This window comes from Odontesthes bonariensis, chromosome 3 (genome assembly GCF_027942865.1).
Source record: "Odontesthes bonariensis isolate fOdoBon6 chromosome 3, fOdoBon6.hap1, whole genome shotgun sequence".
NCBI classification, from domain to species: Eukaryota; Metazoa; Chordata; class Actinopteri; order Atheriniformes; family Atherinopsidae; genus Odontesthes; species Odontesthes bonariensis.
The window spans coordinates 22,323,991-22,336,792 of record NC_134508.1 but is presented as its reverse complement, the minus strand read 5'-3'; the positions used below and the strand labels follow the sequence as shown (position 1 = coordinate 22,336,792).

Below are 12,802 nucleotides of genomic sequence, written 5' to 3'. Positions count from 1 at the left end.
ATGACCAGAATAAACTGAGTTCATAAAAGCAAGAGAGTTGATTTAAAGCCAGACGTTCTAAGAGCTCAGATTACCTGGTAAATATGTTTTATGTTTTTAAAACTAGATTTATTTAGAAATAAAGTGTGTGAGAAAAGCCAGGAAAATGTGTTTCCAGCATTCAATGTTAGATCACAGGATGCATCAACAGCTTTTGGCCAAGCATCTCTTCTTTATTGATCTATTTTTCCAAATCAATTCTCAATATCTGCACAGGCTGGAAAACTGGGTTGGACTTTCTGGAGCGGTCCTTAACTGGTTCAGGTCCTACTTAGAAGGCCGGAGTTATTTTGTTACAATTGGCAGCTATGAATCTGAGCGAATGGCCATGACTTGTGGAGTCCCCCAGGGGTCAACTCTTGGACCTCTTCTGTTTAACTTGTATATGCTCCCTTTGGGTCAGATATTGCAGAACTTTAACATCAATTATCACAGTTATGTAGACTCAGATCTGACTTTCAACAGCCACGTCAAAGCTGTCACCAAGGCAGCTTTTTACCACCTCAGAAACATCAACAGAATTAAAGGTTTCCTCTCCCAAAAAGACCAGGAGAAACTCATCCATGCATTCATCTCCAGTAGACTCGATTACTGTAATGCTCTTTTAACTGGACTTCCCAAAAAGAGCATTAAACATCTGCAGCTCATCCAGAACGCTGCTGCTAGAGTTTTAACTCGGACTAAGAGATCTGAACACATCACACCAGTTTTAAAATCTTTACACTGGCTTCCAGTCAGTCACAGAATAGATTTTAAAAGCCTGCTGATGGTTTACAAATCCCAGAACGGTTTAGGCCCAAAATACATCTGTGATATGTTCAGAGAATATAAAGCCAGCAGAGCTCTTAGATCCAAGGACTCAGGTCAGCTGGTACTGGACCAGCTGACCTGCTTCCGGATTTCAAAGTGTAGAGAATAAATTAATACATTGTGACACCTGGCACATTGGGGTTTTTTTGTGCAAAGTGTTCCTCTCCATGCACCAGTAAAGGATCTCTGTGACATTACTCTGCCAACAAAGGATTGCCCCTGATGGGTCACAGGGTGAACTGTGACAAAATGTATCCAGAAGCAGCTGCTTGCCTCAAAAGCATCAATCTATCTGTTGCAGGGCTCCTCAAAGCATCCTAATGGACACATTCGTCTTAACTTAATATTTTACATGCTTCAGTGATGCACTGAACATCAAATTTAAGCATGCATTAATAGATAAGAAAATTAACTCCCGAATATTCTTGAATTATTTACACCATCAGCATGCTGGATCTGGTTTTCACTGAAATGCTCCAAACAGGTTCAGGTGACTAAACGCTGCCCTCTAGTGGACATGATTCGTAAAAACACTTCTCATATTTTTACATATATTCTAAATTTCCATCGACATCTGGAAATATATTATTGTGGATTAATTTAATTGTCAGAATTGTATGCATCCTTTCCTTCACGTCTCCTTGTTTTAAGAAACAAACAAACACATTCCTCTGAACAGGATGAGGTGCAAGGACTGAACTAAAACAGCAGCTATATCCAAAGAAAGCTGTCCAAAGAAAAACTTTTAAAAGACCATCAGAACCTGGACAACTGCTGCTCTAAACACCTTTAGTGGCTCAAGAGTGTATCAAGACTGCACGCTTCTGTTTTTCCAAAAGACTAATACATTTGAAAAAATATATATGTCCACAGTTATCTATTCATTATTGTGCATATCTTATTTCCATATATATATATTCCACATTTTATTCAGCTCCACGTATTCTTTAACTGATTTCTTTGGTTGAGTTTTCGGATTTATTTTTTCATTGCGTCAATCATTTCATTCCATAAAGAGAGATTTGAAAAACGTGACTTGGACACATTTTAATCCAGTAGACCCCCCACAAAGTGCAACCACTGTGTAAATATACTCAGTTAACCTTTTTTTTTTCACCTAAAAATTAAACATCAAGTCCACCCTTTTTGTGTACGTTTGTTTAATTTATCCGTGCACACGGATGATGACATCCATGCGGCGGCACTAACAGCACGATATTTTTAACATTAAATAAATGCACGTTGTACTCGTCAAAAATAAACGAATGAAATAAAAGGCAGGACATTCTAGTTGCTTAAAAAAAAGAAAAGAAAAAGTGAATTAGACTTTCTGCTTCAGTAGCTGCATTTCTCAGCGTTATAAACCCAGCGCTCCGTCAGCTGAAACGCCCCCTTGTCCATTTGACGCCCCGGCTGCGGGCGGTGCTTCCTCCTCTAACACCGGCCGCCCACACGCGGCGTACCTGCCAAGGACTCAGTTTGCAGCTCGGACAACAAGGCTGTTTCACCCCCGGTAACAAGCTGCGTGGTCTCCTTTCGGTCTTTAGCCTTGAATCAACGTGCCTTACAGCCAGAGAAGGAGGAGGAAGACTTCACGATAAGTTAGTTTGATTTGAACCTGAGTCACACAGAATTGGCTCCTGACTCGGGAATGCTTTTTGAAACCGACACCTGCGTCCGAGAGTAAGCGACAAAAAGACAACGACGCTGTGTCGGCATGGAAGGCTCACAACCTGCCCATTTTCCCTCAAATATTTGGCCGAACGTCGGGGGAGTCTCACCCGGTGAAACCCCCCCAGGTGGGAAAACTCCGTCCCAGGCGCCCGTGAAAAAACAAGCCGTGAAGCGGCACCATCACAAGCACAACCTGAAGCACAGGTACGAGTTCCTGGAGACGCTGGGGAAAGGAACCTACGGCAAAGTGAAGAAGGCAAAGGAAAGATGCGGCAGACTGGTAAGACATTGTAGATATTCTTGTTCTTTAGCGGATACTCTTAACCTGCATCGCGATTGGAGTCGGTTCCAGGTCAGCGTTTGCTCTACTGTCCCGATGGCCACCTGTTGTTTGGAGACAGAGGGCTATTTTTAGGAGACGCACAGTCTGCCATCAGGTAGCCTGGGTCTGAATTTAAAGTGATGGCGATATACGACGCTGACTTCAGGTTTCACTTTGGAAAAAACTGTGAGGTTTCTCACAAGGTTGTGAATGAGATATAAATTATATATATATATATATATATATATATGTGTGTGTGTGAGATAAATGTCCTGCTCCTGAAATGTTTTACCAGAGATTTCAGGGTTTGTTTCCTCTTATTTTCCTCTGAAAAAGCTGCAACACATGTCAATAACCTGAGATTTATCAGTGAATCCCCAAAGCTGTGGTAAAAGTTTGGACCAAGGGGCTGAATTAGGCACTGTCCTGCTGCAGCCCCCTCTGTCTGAGGCAAACAGGAAGTTTTACATAATCTCTTTAATTTTCTCACACATATAAGAGGCAAAAGGAGGAAGGAGTTTTGTTGGAAAGTCTGAGCGGTTTCGCCCAAGGAGGAATTTTTGGATGGGGGGGAGTTAGGTAAATTCTTTCTGAGGTAATTGTAACAAGCCCTTGAGGTGAATTCCAGTTCTCCGTGACCTAAGGGGAAATGGGAAGTATTTAAAACAAACTGGGGAAGAGATAAGGCTTTAAAAGAAGCACAGAGAGGGGGGGGCAAAGGCAAAGCTTGTGTCAATTTGTTGGATATGAGAGCTCTGAACAGCATCTGAGTTGGTTTTTTTTTGTAGCTTTTTAGTATCTATAGGTCATGTTTATAGTGTTTAAAAGCAGCTATATTTGGCTAAATATGATAGAAATACTGCAAGCCAATTCTACAGTACTTGAAACTAAAGCCTACAAAGTCACTTTAAACAAACTGGGGCAAATACACTTGTCCATTATCTTTATGTTTGTCTGCATATGACCGTATTTATATTACCTGCAGCTGTGCTACATCATGTGTTGTGTCCGTGATAGTACAAGGAAATGCAAATGTTAGTAAAATGATCTAAGACAAAAAAAACATTCAGAATGAAAAGTGTGTATATGTGTGGGGGGGTAGAATGGATTCAAATCAAGTTCAAATCATAAATGAAAGTAGGCTCAGCTTCTGTGTCACGCTTATCAGTGGAGCTTTCTGTAAAAAAGATTAATGATTGTAGGAGGGAAAGTGCCTCCAACTCCAAGGAAGTTGAAGTCAGGATGGAATTCCCCGTCTTTGTGAATAACTGGTGTCAACCTACAAGCTCGGTCCTGTCCGCTCTGCCTGACGTGACTGCGCTGTTTTCACAGGATTCGAGTTGGTGTCTGAGATTTATCCCCGGCAGGAGGCTTCCCGGCTCCAGCACACGCATAAATATGCTTTTGAGCTCGCTCCGAACAGAAATCCAAAAGAAAACTGTCCTTTTTTCTTTTTTTTTTTTTTTCTTTTCCTAAAATAAACCTGTCTTAGCTTTGACAACATGCCGGACAAAGATGTGTAATCTGACTCAGGGGGGACTGTCACAACACGGAGGACGGCTCCATCCTGCATGCAGTTTCCATTGTCTGAGTGCAAGTTTGATTACATAACCCATTTAGGTGGTTTGGGGGGGTCAGCATACATTAGTGTTGGGTGGATCTGCCACTCAGTTCAGGACAGGGCTGTGTGTGTATCACCAGTTAAGTGCCTTGCATGGGATGAACCGGCTATTGTAATTTCTTAGTTGCCATTGGTTTCAAACAGGAGATTTACCTGGGCCGTGTTTAATGTACACATTTCTGACGTGTGTTGGTGTGACTCGGAGCATCTATTTATAAGTCGTTGCTTTGAGGGGGAAATTCTTATCTCTAAGCAACGTCTAGACTTGAGGAAAGCGTCTGAGGAATGTGGCAGGACTCATCAGGTACTGTCACTGTCCGATGCCAGTTGCCTCGGTTAGGAGGAGGGCTGGTTAGCTGTGGCGCACACATCGGGCTCACGCTGGGTGATGGAGCAGCCTCGGTAGCCTCTGTTTTTACAGGAAATGCATAAAATATGCTAAATCAAACGGCGCTCTACCTGCAGTTTCACAGGAACATCACCGGCTAGCAGCAAGGTGTTGTTTGATTTAAAAACGGGACGCGATGTTCTGTGATTTACATTTAAAAGAAGTGACCGTGGCTCTTCCTTTTGTGAAAGCAAATCGGTCACGGATGTCTCCCTTTTTTCCCCACCGTAAGCTGACTTCTATCAGCCCAATGCCGTTTCCTCAAAATAAAAACCCATTGGCTTCACGCCCCTTTACAATCGCTGCGTTTTCATCTTCTTCTAAATGAACCGTTCCTATTTTTGGTTGAGAGCTATTTCTGGCTACACCCTCATTTGTGCTGCATTATCACGAGGGTAGATCTGAGTGCGCGTGTCGTCAGTCGAAGCCGACTTGAGATTTCTAAATCACTGACCAAGACGTCCGCCACAGAAACGAGTATCTGTTGAACTAACAATTCGAGGCTGAACAACAACAGATTTGATGTCACAGATTTCACAGTTGTTGGTCATTTTTAGGATGTCACTAACAAGTAGCCCACATCAGGAACGTATGTCCATACATGGCTCGCTATCCACAGGTAGGTTGGCGGTTGGCGGAGGTCTGCACTCTCTGAGTGCATTTCTAGTTTAGTATTTATTTATCGTACTTGTCCTGTTTAAATGCTGCTTTTCAGATGTATTCTAATGACCTCGTATGAAAGCAACCAGCTGAAACGTGTTTATCAAACAATAAAGCTGGTTTATGTACAACATGGTGACTGGAGCTCTGACCTCCTTGAGACTCTCTTCCTCTCTGGGCTCCTTGGAAGTCAAGGAAGTTTTTTTTTTTTTTTTTTTTTTTTTTGCACAAAACTGCTTGACTGCCAGGAAATGTTTGCCATTTTTGTTTAAAAGGAAAATCTTTGACTAGAATCTGTGATGCTGTCGAGTCATTACTCGTTTTAGATACATTGCCTGACCCCCCCCCCCAAAAAAAAAAACACATTAGGCTATGATATTTTATTGAAGCTTTGATTACAGTATGCATTTGCTGTGGGGGCGTTCGATCGGCTTTAACAACGACGCCTGTGTGAGAGCTGCTTGTGTGGTTCAGAGCATTTCTATAGAAGCTTGAATCTTCACCGAACCATGCTTTGTTTGGACTGGATCACCTGGTACAGCTGGCATGTGGCATATGGTGCTCAGCAATGGAACGAGTGTGTGTGTGCGGTGCACATTTATGGTTTGCGTTTATTTGTACAGAAGGTCTGTGCGAAATATTCTAGATTTTAGCCTCCGAATGCCTGTTAGGTGGCGCAGGCTGACGGTACCAAAGGCCGCACACACTCTCTGACAGCCTCACCGGGGCGTGAAGTCGTCATGAGTGTGAGTTCAGCTTGTCTGACAGTATTGCTAACAAACACAGGAAGCCTCAGTTCCCAGAATCAGGAAAGAGGCCCATGTGGCTCTGACCCCTGGAGGAGCATCCACGTCAAGCAGTGACTCATGACGGGAGACGATCGAGTGTTGAAGCTGATATGACAAGTCGGTGCTTTACTCATTTCCTTGTGTCTGCAGCCTTGAGGGTTTAGAGACAGGGAAAACGAGGCCACCCCACCAGCTGGGCCATCTGGCGCCTCATGACACCCTTCAGGCTCGGGGTAGAGTGATGACGCACTTAATGCAAAGAGGAATCCCAAGCATCTGATGTTCAAATAGAGCCGTGAAAAGCCTAAAAAAACCAAGACTGCAGCTCTGATGGATCCCATTCAGACTGAGGTGTTCTTATGTGGACCTTGAAGAAGGTGACGGCAGGCGTTTTTTTTTTTTTTTTTTTCTTTTTGTTTGTTTTCACGGCAGACATAATTTGACCCGGTGTTCCCCCTGCCTTGTTTAAAAACAGCACAGCAAAGTTTTTGGTCCACCACCCTTTACATTTGGACAAGCAGGGACAGGAATTTCTTCTTTTTTTTTTTTTTTTTTTTAAATAAAATCGCGGCTCATTTCTAGATGTTTGTTTGTAGCTCATTCGGCTAAACGGACATGCCTCACCCAGGACAATAGTTTGTTGCATCTGCTTTAACGGCACAGCAGTTACTGACAATAGATTTCATGTTTGGTTTGTCCTTTTTTTTTTTTTTTTCTTTTTTTTGAGAGGCGGTTTAATTTTGTTGAAACGCGTCCAGAATTTGAAACTTGGTGCAGAGAAAGTTTTTAATCAAGGTCATTTAACAGTTTAATTCGATCAGCTCAATGCAGTGGCAAACGGGAAAGCCTTAATATTACATTCAAAAGAAGCCAAGGCTGCAGCCAACGTGCCGTTGTTCCACATAATAGGGCTCGTATAGAAATAAAAGCAACTTCTCCATGTCTAGTTTTGACTCTGGGAACAGAAAGCAGCTTTCCTGTTGTTATTTTCAGTGATGGTTGAATTCAATCATTTGCGCTCCGATCTCGGTCTTTAGAAAATGACGCCAATTAAAATGCATTTTCCTCCACATGTCAGTCATTGTTTTGTCCCTCTGTTTTTTCGTTTCTTAAGGTGGCTGTGAAGTCGATCAGGAAGGAGAAGATCAAGGATGAGCAAGACCTGGTGCATATCCGCAGAGAAATTGAGATCATGTCCTCGCTGTGTCATCCACACATCATCACTATATATGAAGGTACAGTGTTCAAGAGTTTGGCCCTTGGCTTGTGGTGGGGTTTAGTTTAACTGTTGACCGCTCAGAGGAGGCTGAATCTCTGAGCTGCACGCTGTGAGAAACGTGACGCCTACAGAGGGACGTCTCTCAATCAATGTCCGTTTGAAGTCGAGAGTGCAGTTAGGCCGGTTTGTGAGCCTAAAATTCGATGCTCGGTTACATAAGCACCCGATAGACCCTGCGGTAATCACCGGTGCTGTGAGGTAATGTGCAGAGCCACGTGTTGTCCAATAACCCCTCACGCCTGATGGTCACTATCAGGGTCACGTTGTTGTTGTTCGTTTGCTCAAATCGATGAGAGCTAGAGCTCGCACGCCTTTGTTAGAAAAATAGAAATTTTAAACGTGACCCATTACATATGGAAAGAGACTGCAGAGGTTTTAATTGAACTGTTCCTTTTTTTTTTTTTTTTCTTTTTTTTTTTTTTACTTTCCCCCAGTGTTTGAGAACAAAGACAAAATTGTGATAGTCATGGAGTACGCCAGCCGGGGGGATCTGTACGACTACATCTGCGACAAGAGAAACATCTCAGAGCGGGAGGCCAGACACTTCTTCAGGCAAATCGTATCCGCCGTGCACTACTGCCATCAGGTGAGTCCGTTTCCCTAAAGGCGGCGTTATTTACAGTTTTCTTTCTAGTGAGGATGGAATCGAGTCTCCTGACGGAGTAAATCCGCCCTGTCAATTGCTCCATCTGCCATGTCATGCCTAATGACGCAGAGCCCCACTTGTTTTGTTGTTTTTTTTGTTTTTTGTTTTTTTTTTTGTTTGTAGCACACAGCCACCTTCCTAAGTTACATAATGGGCGTTATTCACTGTCATCCTGCTGCCCCGAACAGGGAGGCTGTGAGAACGCTGCAGGGAGGAATGAACAGTTAGTCTGTGCAGAGCTAACGTTAGAGCCAACCATCCAGTCAGACACACACGCATGGTCTCACAGTTTAATGAGGGTGTGAAGGAACACACACACACACACACACACACACCAACCAATCAGTTGTTCTTGAGGTCCAGGGCTGAGTAATTACAAACATTTAGAGCACACTACATTTCAGCGTGGCTGTTCAGCACTTTGCACAGCGTTTATAAATGTTTGCTCGGCTGTATTTCCTGAGTGAATTGCCCTGTCACAGACTGCGCCAACCACCTGTCGGTTTTCACTTTTATGGGACATTGATGTCTTGTTAAATATTTTACTTTCCAGGCTTACACTGTGTAAAAAAAGGCCAGCTAAACCCTCACTTTATCGCACAGGTTTTGCACACACAGCTTCTTCATGATCGCATCTCAACAATGAGCAAACGGCACATAATACAGCCGACAAAGAATCCGGCCGTTACCACGAGCGCCCATACAGTATGAAATGTGTGGCCGACCCCGCGTTTGTGAAAGCAAAACAAATGCAAACTCATTTGAGTCAAAGGCATGCCCCCCTGCAGAGGGGAGGACAATGAGGCATAGTCGGTGTACCAGAAGAAAAATGTTCAGTTAGAAAAGAATGTGCTTCCACCCAGTAAATACTAATCCTTTTATGTAATATTGAGTTTGCTGTAAACATGGATCATAATTTAAAAAAAATAAAACAAAATCGCACCAATATAATTTTTGTTTTTTTTCTTCTCTCCTAGAATGGAATAGTACACAGGGACCTGAAACTGGAGAATATTTTACTAGATGGTAACGGAAATGTGAAGGTATGTATATTGACCCCTGTGCGGCTTTTAGACACGTGTACTGTTATTCACAGACAAGAAACTTTCTTGATGCAGGTTTTTGGGGATATGATATCCTGTATTAAGTAATTATTGTAAATGTTAGTGGCAGAAGAATTCATTTAATAGACCTTTTGAGAGAAAACTATTTAAATTCACTTAAAAATATTCTAAACTAATGCCTAAATAGTGTGCATGATACATAAAATCCGTTTGAAATGAGTAGTCTGTGTGTAGAAGGGCTCGTGACGGACTTTGCTCTTGAGTAATCTCTTGTCTTGACTGTTTGCTTTGGCAGATTGCCGACTTTGGCCTGTCGAACCTCTTCCACGGTGATGAGTATCTTCAGACTTTTTGCGGCAGCCCGTTGTATGCGTCCCCCGAGATCGTGAATGGACGGCCGTACCGCGGGCCGGAGGTGGACACCTGGTCCCTCGGTGTGCTGTTGTACACACTGGTTCATGGTACCATGCCATTTGATGGACACAACCACAAGACCCTGGTCCGGCAAATTAGCACTGGAAACTACCGGAAACCAACTAACCCCTCTGGTGAGATCCTAGGTTTGATTTTTGTGTCCAAAGTGTTCGAACTCTCTGTTGGCGTTATATGCTCTAATTACATGACGAGGTCCTACCTGAACGCAGCCTCAAATACTTCTATTTCCCTTTTTTTTTTTTTTTTTTTTTCTCTCTGTCAGATGCCTGTGGCCTCATCCGCTGGATGCTGATGGTAAATCCAGAGCGCAGGGCGACAATAGAGGAGATTGCTGGACATTGGTGGCTCAACTGGGGCTACCAGCAGCCGTTGCTGTTTGAGAGAAAGAGCAGTGGGGTAGAACAGACCCCTTTGCCAATATCTCCATCAACGTTACATCCCACAGGGCTGGCTGGTGTTGCCAGCTGGCTGCGGCGTACGTCCAGGCCTCTGCTGGAGAACGGCTCCAAGATACGCTGCCTGCTCCGCCCACAGGCGGGTGGAGGAGATGTACTGAGGCAGCGCTCCCTGCGAAGGTCGCGTAAGGAAAATAATGTCACCCAGACGGCTCATGAAGGAAGCACAGATTCTCGGCCCTCTAAGGGTATTCTAAAGAGACGTAACAGCGTGAAACAGAAGGCAGTGAGTGAAAGCCCTGCTGTCGGTTCAGTGGATCCGCAGAATATTTTGGGCCTATCCGCTCCTGCTCATGCCCCTTCTGCTGCGTTGCCACCTCGTAAAGGCATCTTAAAGAAGCCCGCAGAGCAAGAGTCGGGGTATTATTCCTCTTCTCCCGAAAACAGTGACTCTGGCTGGGTACCACAACCCAAAGAGTGCCCTTCAGCGCCAATCTGTAGGAAGGGCATCCTCAAGCGTAATGGCAAGTTTTCTTCAGGTGGCCTGCAAGAGTTCGGCTCTCTGGACCAACTGGCCGCTTCTTTGCCCCGAGGATGCACCAGGTCGAGACCAAGCGGGGCCGTCAGTGAAGACAGCATTCTGTCTTCCGAGTCCTTCGATCAGCTCGATCTCCCGGACCATGTGAGACCTCCAACACAAATGGATAAACCAACCAAGGCCAGCATGAGAGGCTGCGTCTCTGCAGACAACCTGCTGGACATCGTCGAAGACGGGATTCTGGCAGATGGGATGCTGCGGCCGTGGGAGTGTTACAAGGCTGGAGTGGCTGACAGTGCCTTTTCAATCACTGACTGTGATAATGTCACAGAGGAGTACAAACAGGCCATGGTTACACGGGGATCTGCAGCGAGCTGAAGGCCGCTAATAAGGAAAGGACAAAAAAACCCAAAAAAACTTGTATTTCCGTTCAGACTTTCTACTACTGCTGACAACTTGACCGCCAAAGGGCATCGTGTGAGAATACCTGCGTGTTGTGTCATTTTGACTAACTGCAGGAGTTACACGGAACCAAAAAGGGAGGAGACACGCTGTTAAACATCAAATTGTAATGAGTTGAGATCAATAGGACTGGTTGTGATCTCAGTTGAGGTAAAAAAAAAAAAAAATGACATTGAATCGATGAGTAACTTGGAAAATGTGCATCTTAAAAATCCTCAAGAGAAGAGAGCAGCCAATTTAGAGCTCTAATTTCCTATTTGAGAGTTTACCATTAATGATAATAATGATGATGAGTGTGTATTGAATGAAGAAACACACAATGAAACCAAAAACATTGTTTTATAGGATGCATTGCGTCAGCAACAGTCGTTAAAACGTTATTTACAGTCTCAGTCGGACTGCTGTTTGAGCACGGTTTACTCTGTCAGGTTTATGGATGTAGAATATTTACAGTCCACAAAGCCTGTGTCATTTACCGGTGATCGGACGGCTCGAGAAAGGTTAAATTAATTTGGACTCTAGCTTTGTTATCATTATGTAGCAGAAAAACGGCAATATAAAACCGGTTCAAAGTTAGGATTGCTTTTCTCTCTGTGATTGTGGAGATGTTTCATACGCCAAAGACTAAATTTGCTAATGTTATTAGACCTTTTTATATGTGTTTGTGTATATCTTGTGGCAAGTCGATTACTGTGTGTGAGTGAAACTAAAGCTCTCAGAAAGGGTTTTTGTTTGTTCTCCTGAAATGACTTGTTCTGTGTTCAGATAATAACTTGAATCATAATCATGAGTCACGACAGGCGAAACCAGTAGAACCTGCTTTTGCTTCGAAGCCTGCGCCAGTACAAATGCTCTTATGGGCAATGTAGACGGGGGACAGTTTCTCAGAGGGTGGAGCTCATTGAGGGTGAACAGCAACATGGGGCCCAGCTTAATACAGTATGTGCATTTTTAATTGAGCTTTTAAAGATGTATCATGTTATGCATGCAGGTTTCTGCAAAAAGCTTTGATCAGGTCAGCCGTTAACAAAACTCGAACCCGTTGAGTTATGACCTGATGTTGCACACTACACTTGGTAGCCATCTTTTTGCTCCCCAGCGGCCAGGGACGGGAACCTCGGCACGTTTTTGTTTCTGCGTGAAATTCCCCGCGGCACTCTGAAGTTAATGCATTTTAAGGGCATTTGAGCATCAATCCAGTGCCCTAAAGAGCACTTTCAGGCCATCAAAATCTGATGACGTTTCATTTCAGCTGTCTTGAGTATCAAGATTAAGTTCATGCAACTGAAACTGCACTAAGGAGCTCCTGTAAGCTGCAGACACAGGCTGCTGCTCAGAAACGAGAAGGTAAACTTTTTTTTTTTTTTATATGGTTTGATTTTGGCACACTGGGGTTTGTCTAGAGTTGACTGTATGTATGCAAAATAAATGTCTTGTTTTGACTGGAAACACTAGGGAAATCTATTCAGGACAGAGTTGCATTCATTGATGCTGGTAAGTGTCCATTTATTGAAGTTTGATTCAGGGAAACTGCAGCTCTGGAATGAATAATGTGCATTTGGGGCATTTGATTTCTTTTTTTTTTTTTTTTCTTTTCATGTCACCGAAGTTGAAGGTATGCAAATTCAGTTCTTGCATTTTATATCCGCAACAAAAGCCATGTTTGCCAAAGTCACTGGCT

General features: G+C 43.6%; 1 protein-coding gene across 1 annotated transcript; it reads left to right on the top strand.

The window, feature by feature from the left end:
• Window positions 1–2,303: 2,303 nt before the first annotated feature.
• Window positions 2,304–11,576, top strand: nuak2 (NUAK family, SNF1-like kinase, 2). The gene is made up of 6 exons (XM_075461015.1): window positions 2,304–2,803; window positions 7,417–7,537; window positions 8,016–8,167; window positions 9,205–9,270; window positions 9,587–9,839; window positions 9,989–11,576. Exons 1-6 carry the CDS (start codon window positions 2,567–2,569, stop codon window positions 11,035–11,037), a joined length of 1,878 nt encoding a protein of 625 aa, XP_075317130.1. The 5' UTR covers window positions 2,304–2,566; the 3' UTR covers window positions 11,038–11,576.
• The last annotated feature ends 1,226 nt before the right edge of the window (window positions 11,577–12,802 follow it).

Excerpts from the sequence above, each read along its gene's own strand:
- nuak2 (XM_075461015.1), top strand. The coding sequence starts at position 2,567 with ATGGAAGGCTCACAACCTGCCCATTTTCCCTCAAATATTTGGCCGAAC. Across the intron at positions 9,271-9,586 it reads ATGGTAACGGAAATGTGAAG|ATTGCCGACTTTGGCCTGTC; the intron begins GTATGTATATTG and ends TTGCTTTGGCAG. Across the intron at positions 9,840-9,988 it reads GAAACCAACTAACCCCTCTG|ATGCCTGTGGCCTCATCCGC; the intron begins GTGAGATCCTAG and ends TCTCTCTGTCAG.